Source organism: Polistes canadensis, unplaced genomic scaffold (genome assembly GCF_001313835.1).
Source record: "Polistes canadensis isolate GaletaPanama2010 unplaced genomic scaffold, ASM131383v1 scaffold_1, whole genome shotgun sequence".
NCBI classification, from domain to species: domain Eukaryota; kingdom Metazoa; phylum Arthropoda; class Insecta; order Hymenoptera; family Vespidae; genus Polistes; species Polistes canadensis.
This window is the reverse complement of record NW_014569548.1, coordinates 627,035-635,937: the sequence shown is the minus strand read 5'-3', so window position 1 is coordinate 635,937 and position 8,903 is coordinate 627,035. Positions and strand designations below refer to the sequence as shown.

Genomic DNA, 8,903 nt, shown 5'->3' with positions numbered 1-8,903 from the left:
ATATATATATATATATATCATCATCAATAGGAATATAATTCTATATCTTCGTTCGTTTTATTATTTTTTTTTCTTCTTCCATGTTTTAGTAATGTCTCTGGAGGATTCACGACGTTCTCAACGACCGTACAGATACGGTATGGTCCTTTTATGCGTTGGAGCTTTGATAAATTGGCTAGGACTTGCGGAAAATTATGTCGAACCAGTACGATACGTTGGAGTCGCTTGCATAGTAGCAGGGGCACTTTTGATTTGTGCAGCTATGTGTTGCTGGTTACACGCGCCGCCAACTCGGACTAGCACGCACGCGCAACACGCGAATCATCCAATCACGGCCCAGGTAATTTATCATTATTATGAACGAGAAACTAGAGATTCACAATTCGCTCGTTCTACTTTTATAAGAGAGAAATAATTTCATTTTAATCCGTGCCATCCGAAAATCTTGGAAACGTGTTGTTCGAAACGTTACGAGAAACAGATATGTGATAATCGATTAATATTGTTTTCCCCCTTCGATAATAATTAATCGAATGTATTGATTTATATGTAGAAACTAACGTCATCCGCGTTTCCTTTTCTTATTTCTTTTTTTCTTTTCTTTTTTTATTCATATATCATCGATCAAAGATTTATCATTATTATTGATGAAACGGTAAACTATAGTAACTTAGGAACTCATTGCTAAAATGAGTCATCGATGATGGTGTTTCGAGTTGTATAGTTTAGTTCGACACGCTTGAACGACTTCGAAGAAGATTCAAGAATCTTTTAGATCGATCTAATTGTAAGTCAATTTAATATAATATTGAAAGGCAACGAACGTGAAACGTTATTGCAAGAAGTTAAGAGAAATGATAATTTAAATTTATCAAAAAAAAAAAAGAAAACAAACAAAAGGAAAAAATTGATATTTATACCGGTATTATCCTTTTTTTTTTTTATTATTATTATTGACTCTTGTCTATTGTGGTGTAAAGAAACTTGACGAGGAAGAAAAGTCAAGTTAATCTGATTCTCGAATATGATAAACGATCTTTTATTCCGATGACAAGGCTTAAATGTTTGCCGTTGCGTCAGTCGGTCGCTTTTATCTAACAATAAGTAAGGTCTTTTTTTAATATATATATAAGTAATCAGAGAAATCTTCACTCACGTTCATCATGAGAGCTGTTAGGCTCTGCCAACTTTTGTTTAAAGATTGTCTTTGTCGTTTATAACCTCCTATATCGCGTTTCTTATCTGTCGCGTAAATTCAAATAAAAATATAAGGAAAAATAAATAAAAGGTAGGGGAAAATTACTGAACTTTATTCGATTTCGAGTATGATCTTCAAAAATAAATAAAGATTTTCGCGTTAATTACGACAAATCGTTATTATATTTTTGGTTGATTTATTTCAAAATAAAAAAAAAAGAAAATAAAAAAAAACTCAAGGGAATAGGTTCGTCGCGAATATCTTTTAATAATAATAATAATTACAAGAAAAGAAAAAAAAATATATATATATGTATATCAGGATGGATCTAAACTACGAGTTAGTCGAACGTAGGTAGAGACAACGAAAGGAGGTCGTCAACTAGAGTCGTTGTTAAGGATGGTTTACTACTTTAGGTATATTCACCCGGAAGTGTACGTATATCTATGAAGGATATATTTTTATCTTTCTTACGGTTGATACACCTGTCTACCTTTTTTTATTTTTTTTTTATTCTATACGGAATAAAACCAGTATAATATAAATACATTTTTCGGTTTGAACGTTTTTCTTTCTTTCTTTTTTGAAAGGGGATTTTTTTTCTTTTTTCTTTTTATAAATTCTAACGATTCCTATTCGTTACGATGAGCTTTTGAAATATTTGAACTTGACGTTTTGGAAGGGGTAAAATAAAAGAAATATACAAAAATGAATAGCCGCGGTTGACGCATCGCAAAAGATTTCAGTCGTTCACCCTGTATTTCCACTTAAAAGCGATTATGCAATTTTCTCCGAAGCTTTCTTTATAGCCGCAAATAACCGGTCTATTCTAGTCGTTTGAGTCTCATGCGTCACCCTATACATATCTTGCCCGCCCTTTCGCGGCTTACATTCAGGCGGCTATAAAGTTTATAAAGAGTATCTAACTCAGGTACGTAGATAGATATCTATAGACGACCTACGACAAATATAAAACGGTTAACATTTCCGGGTTAATATCCTTACTTACGTTATATTGAGTAACAAAAAATATAGTCAAGTATACAAGTTGGCAATTATTTTTCTATTTAACCAACTTCATGTTAATTGTTTTCAAATTTTATTTCCCGATCGAATTCGTCAATCTTTCCTTTTTTTTCTTTCTGCGATCTCGAAAAATTAAATCACCCTATTGCGCGAGAAAAATAATAAAAGTAGTCAATTAAATTTGTTGTTTATATGATTACCATTATTACCGTAACTAGTGAATTTGTTCTTTTCCTATATATACATTGATATAATAATGGGTTGTAATTGACGATAGAATTTATTCGATTTTACAGATTGACGATCCGATTCACGTGATCTCTATCGAGGAACCGTCGAGTGGTGCAAGACAAAAGCCACCGGATTATGAGGCTGTAACTGATGCGCCACCTAGTTATGATGATGCTATCAAACTGAATCCTGGTCATTTGATCAGGCTAAGTACGAGTAGTACGGCATCCTTACCCACAGAACATACGATACCGGGAACCGTTGAATTGGTTCCCGGTGAAACAATGCGAACACCGCCACCACCATATGCGAGGTAAATAATTAATTAAATGATATACATTTTAAATTGAAATTATAAGATTCACTTGTCAAAGGTGGTATTGTTAACTTGACAATATAAAATACATTTAAAGTTATTGATCTCTCGCGTTGATTAATTCGTTCATTTTAAACGTGACTTGTATCATCAATGTATCGTTTATTATTTTCAGGTGAAAGATTTGATGAAATTTATGGTGGTTACGGAAAAAAAATGCGAGAGGGTTGCTGCGCGACGGCTGCAGCTTAGAAAGAGAGACGACCGAGGAAGTTCAACGAACGAGTCTTTTGAAAGTCTTCATGATATGAATGATTAAGACACATATTTTATCTGTGTTTTTTATTGTCAATTTTGGCGCAAATTGTCGCAAATGATAATTTTTCTAAGAAAATAATTGCGATCTAGCGTGAAAATGGACTAAAAAATAAGTGTGATTATCCAAAGAAGAGATAAAACGTATGTTCCTTTCTCCGAAAAGAAAAAAATAAAATAAAACGGATGTCGTCCATTGTAAAGATTATCATCTTTACGGACTGATAATGTACAAATGTTGTAATACGAACTGTTTTTGATGGGTTGTTGTTGCGTCGGCAACGCTAACAACACATTTCTATCGATTCCGTCACGAGAACGTGATGGTAGAAAAATTTTTTTAATCTTTTTTATTAGTTTTCGTTTTCTTTTTTTTTTGTTTCAAACTATAATTGTAAGATTTAAATAAATTACGAGAAGAATACACATCCGCGGAGAAGTTAATAATTATTTGTACGCAATACAACTGCCAATTTGTGATAGCTATTGTATTTTGCCCGAATACCTATGAGCGATTCTATAAAAAAAAAAAAAATTTATAATGCTGTACTTTTGTATTTTAAATAACGTCGTTGTATTTCGTTAAGGATTATCATAAATGGTGTGCAATGTATTAATTACATCGCGAGAAATGAAACGTCGTCATATAGTCGTCTCTCTTACTTTAAAAGTCATGTATGTGTGTGAGACCAATAATTGTAAATTATTTAATTTCGTTCAAAGAATCCGTGTTGCTTTGTTCGTGAACGAACGAAGAAAAAATATCGTGGATTATAATTAAGTTCATATTTTCTTTTTTTTTTTTCTGATAAGAAAAAGGAATAATAGACTGCAGTGCGAATAATTTTTATACTTTTTGATGATACTTATAGAGAAATCACGTTAATAATGCTCTCAATTGTTATGTACCATCAAATATTGTATATTTATTAATGGTAGCGAATCCTTGCGTTTGGAAAAAACGATTCATAAATCTAATATTAATGTTCCTACTTGTTTTGTTTTTTATGATGAAACGTTTTTTAAGATCTTTTTTTTTTTTTTCTTTTTTATACAATTTTCATCTCATTATTGAGAGCATAATAAGTAAAAATTATTCGTACGCTTATTATTTGTGAAAGCTATCAGATCATCGCATGCGTTGTTGAGTATCACTTTTCATCGGCTCTGCAAAATAAAATCTTTTTTATAACGGAAAAATATAAATAATAAAAGGAATAAACTTTTTTTATATATATCTATATGTATATATATATAAATATATATATATATGTATATATGGTTGTCGGTATTTCGATTACCCTTATTTGCATCGCATCCTGATTTATATTATATAAAATTGTAACTAGCGAGAAAATTTTGAGATAATTGAAAATATTTAAGAACAATCAATGTGTCATTCATTAAGCTTATAACAAATATATATTATATTGCTCGTTATCTTGAAAACAGAATCGTGAATGCATACGCAGATAATTTTCATCGATAAATACCCTTTATTCAATCGGAGTAACATTTATACTTACTTAAAGCATGTTATAGAACTAATATATCTGTGGAAATTCATCAACGGCAACAATAGTAATCGTAATAATGAATAGAACTTAATGAATAATAAATTATGATAATGAGATGATATTAATGGCAATGAGATAAAAGAGTTAATAATAATAATAATTATAGGTACAATCATAAAATTGTTATATTCTGATAACGCGAAGATAAGACGTCGTAACAGTAGGTAACAATTGTAAGAGGAATTTTTTTTTGTTCGAATGATTATTTGCTATTTACGCCTTTTCCATTCTTTTCTTACGGGTAAGCTTACAAAAAAAAAATGTAAAAAAAAAAAAAAAGAACAACAGTTCGACGATGATAACAAAATTCAAATATCAACGATATAAAACGCAAAAGGATTATTAACAAATTTTTACGTGTTAAAAACTAATATTCGCATATTAATATCTATTTTCACGGGGTTTTTTGTGTCCATATCATTCTCACGTTACATATTCTTTAGTTTAAATATATTCTCTTTTCCGATGTATATAGTAGATTAATTCGCATCTTCGGTATTTTTACCATGAATGAGAATAATTAATAATTTCCAAATAAAACTTTGAGACTTTTTTTTTTTTTTTATTATTATTATTATATTCGTAGGTGATTTGTCAAAGGAAGGATCAAAGTTATTTTTTTTGTTTGTTTGTTTGTTTGTCACCTACCGTCGCCGCTCTCGGTTAATGTTCAATATTTACAGATATATATCTTTCGCGTTTCTATCAATTAAAAAACAAATATGAATGTATCATAATATAATAATAACAAAGAAAAAATTTAAACAAATTAACATAAACGTTTAACAATCTGTGGTGCTAATATATAATAATAATAATAATAATAATAATAATAATAATAATAATAATAATAATAATGTATATCACCACGCGATGATGACGATGACGATGATGACGATGATGATGATGGTACACAGTTGATTCTTATGGAGAAAGAATTCGAATGCATCGATTCATCTCTTAAATTATTGCACGTATGAACGATCTTACTCTCGGATCATAATCACATTTTAAATCTAATACAATCGATTGCCGATGTAAAACGGCACTTTTTAGAACTTTTCTTGTGAAATTTTTTTTTTTTTCGAATCTGCCCGTACATTTTATAAATTCGATAATACACCGTGTTTAAGATTAACATCCGTCTAATCACATTAGAGTTCTACGTATGGACCGTAACAGATCTTGCATTTCTTTTTAAACTCGTCGTTGTTTCTACCTTTCTCATTTTAGTGATTCTTAAAGAACGTACTCAATTATAATAATCGTATTACTCTGTAGTTTATGTACACCATATGGACATGAATTTTCTCTCTTTCTTTCTCTCTTTCTTTCTCTCTCTCTTTCTCTCTCTCTTTCTCTCTCTCTCTCTCTCTCTCTCTCTCTGACACATTTCTTTTCTCGTAAAGTCGTTGACATAAATGTGTGTGTGTGTGTGTTTTTTTTCTTTTTCTTTTTTTGGTATATGCATAGCGATATACTATCAACAGTAGCAAGAGTAGTAGAGGCAATAATTACTATTGGAGTAGCACTAGAAATGTTTTTTTTTTATCTTTTTTTTTTGGGGATTGGTAATAACGATGACAATAATATTAATAATATTAATTAGCAATAATAAGTTAGAGTCACCAATAAGTAGTCATATTTATAATTAGTCTCTGACATATCTGAAGCAGCATTTTTAGCATCATGTTTTGATACACCTGGCTCCTGTGATAATTTTTAATGCTAATTAATAATTAGGTAATAACAGTTATACAATAGTAATATTAATGAGATCTGATATACATCTAAGCTAATCCCTTTTTTTTACATGCCTTAAAGAGATAACCACAACATATTGAATAATATATAAATGCTTTTCTTTTCACTTTTTTTTTTTGTTTCTTTTCCCTCCGTGTATTTACAAAGTGCTAATTAATATATTTATCGTCGATGATCTTACGAATTATACGCGACATTCATTTTCGTATGTACAAAAGATATTTCGCTGTATGCGAAATGAAATCATCGTTTAGTCTTTTTATAATCGACTCGTTCCGATATTACATTTCATTTTGGATACGATCGAGATGTTTCGTGAAATCATTTGATTTATTTATTTATTTATTTATGTTGTTCAATTATATTTTCTCGAATATAATAAGTATCCAACAAACATTTCGAACGAATTTCTTCTCCTTTAACCGAATAGAATCGTTACGCGTTAAGAGATAATATCCATTTTTGAATCGTTTAAATTAATTTAAGCAAAGTTTGCTTAGCGGCTGGTCGATAATGCAAAGTTCCTTTTTCACAATGGACACGAAAGTTTACCTTACCAGTAAGTAGGTAGGTAGGTAAAATTGAATCGGACATTATCGTTAATCACTTTATCAAAGACGTTCGAACGACACTGTACTCGATCGTTGAACTTTAGGGATGGTCTCAGATGGGTGTCGGCAGGACCGTGAAATCTTGTAGGGCGGTTTTCACCGTTTCGTAGATCGGTCGATTGGTTTCGTCGGCACAATAGCCGTCGGCGGTGCACAGAGTTTGCAGTTTTGTTAGATAACTATCAAAATTCTCATGGCCCATTTTCTCTTGCGGTCCACCTGGGGCGTTGGGTATTCGTACGTGTTCCAGCAACGTTATCATGTTATCACGTAACGACTGATAGTACTCGGTTAGATTATTGTTTCGCGTAGCTATCGTCGTTGTTTCCTACAAAAATAATAGAAGAAAAATAAGATGTCTGTATACCTGACTTTCGATAAATAAGATTTACAATTAAAATAAAAACATTGTTGTTAACGGAAGGTAATCTATAAAGATTATCGACCGAGCATACGAACCTTCTCGCCCTGCTTCAGTTGATTCTCCATGGCGGTGATGTCGGAACGCAGGCGCAGTACTTGCGATTCAACCCGAGCATTCTCCCTCTGGAGTTCTGTGATTTCAGCCTCCAGTGTATAGAGGTCTTCGCCCTGGGCACTCGTGGACCCACCACCGCTTGTATTACCCTGACCCGTGCCCACCGCACCTCCGTGAGCCGGACCACCGGCGTCCACCCCTAAAGTTAGCAAAGACACGGACCGGTTCATCAAACTATCCCTCGAAACTATCATCTTTTCTTTTACCCTTTCTACCAGTTTCTTTGCATCTACGATTATATTCGCAGATTAAAAGAATTTACCGAAATGCCATATTTATTTTTAATGTCATAGACTTAAGAATCTGACTATCGGAAATCGTAAAAAAAATATTTTGTCATTTTTTTCGATCATTGTCAATTCAAAGACTTTCTCTATGTGACTTTTTTTTTTCCATATATAGAAGCATTTCGGCGTTTTGCTAACAATCAGAGGAAAGTCAAATATCGAAATGCACTAAGGCTTTACAAACGTGGTATTGTAGCGAATATGTGGGGATTATGCTTGTGAGGACCAAATTTGGAGCCGTCATTTAAACGGCATGGTTTTAGGTGTTAATGCGTTTAGGTGCGCAGGTTTCTGTTACGTCGATTACTTTAAATTTTCAACGCGATAAACCTAAATTTACCGTTAAAAGAATCTTTGATCGTTCAAAGATACAGGTTTTATTATATACATCAAGTAACAGACGCACCAACCTGACTGAAGTGCTGCGGGAGTGAAAGAGTTAGGATAATGAGGTCAATTTCATAGGACAGCGTGAGGTGCCATCATACCAGATAGTAGAAGAAATAGGAGATACCGAGTGCTGGTTGTTTAAATTGATAATTTTCTTTTTTTTTTGTTTCATTACAATACAAATTCGTGTGACAAACTTGATTCTTTTTTTATTTTATTTTTAAATATCAAATTTTTTGGACACGCACATAGATACATATATATAATAATATATATATATATATATATCTATATATGTATACTCTACCATTGGTACCAACACTCGGACATCGTCTCGTAAAAGTAAAATTACTGGTGTGTGGATTTTGTATATAACACCGAAAACACATAGAAAACATGTGGCGAGTACGTCAGTTCCTTACCTTCAAAAGTAAACGTTCTCCTCAAAGCTCAATGACAGGAAAGGAGCTGATCGTGATCCCAGAATAAATCAGAATATATTATTTTTCATCATTAATGATATACCGCTTACTTTGTTCTTATATCTCTTTTTCTTGCATATAATATAGGAGAGGTAACATCGCGAAACTAATACCGACAAAAAATAGGTGAGGACAGATGAATATGAAGGTATTATGTAATGTTATTTT

The 8,903-nt window shown here is 31.9% G+C and overlaps 2 protein-coding genes across 10 annotated transcripts in view; one reads left to right on the top strand and one right to left on the bottom strand.

Annotated features, from left to right (window-relative positions):
• The window catches only part of LOC106784516, a 15,603-nt gene extending 11,308 nt beyond the window's left edge, over positions 1-4,295 (top strand). Inside the window, exons 2-4 of one of the 2 annotated variants that reach the window (XM_014744139.1) lie at positions 90-340; positions 2,521-2,768; positions 2,947-4,295. In XM_014744139.1, coding sequence (XP_014599625.1) covers positions 92-340; positions 2,521-2,768; positions 2,947-2,950 — 501 coding nt within the window. In that variant the 5' untranslated portion in view covers positions 90-91 and the 3' untranslated portion in view covers positions 2,951-4,295. Of the gene's footprint in view, positions 1-89; positions 341-2,520; positions 2,773-2,946 lie in introns of those variants that run through there. The other variant, XM_014744148.1, reaches the window with a different exon arrangement.
• Positions 4,296-6,521: 2,226 nt separating this feature from the next.
• LOC106783973 (putative mediator of RNA polymerase II transcription subunit 26) overlaps positions 6,522-8,903 on the bottom strand; it is a 252,258-nt gene continuing 249,876 nt past the window's right edge. For 7 of the 8 annotated variants that reach the window (XM_014743076.1, XM_014743013.1, XM_014743021.1 and 4 more), the window contains 2 exons: positions 7,498-7,715; positions 6,522-7,366 (listed from right to left, as the gene is read on the bottom strand). In XM_014743076.1, the coding sequence (XP_014598562.1) occupies positions 7,091-7,366; positions 7,498-7,715 (494 nt within the window). In that variant the 3' untranslated portion in view covers positions 6,522-7,090. Of the gene's footprint in view, positions 7,367-7,497; positions 7,716-8,675; positions 8,722-8,903 lie in introns of those variants that run through there. The other variant, XM_014743058.1, reaches the window with a different exon arrangement.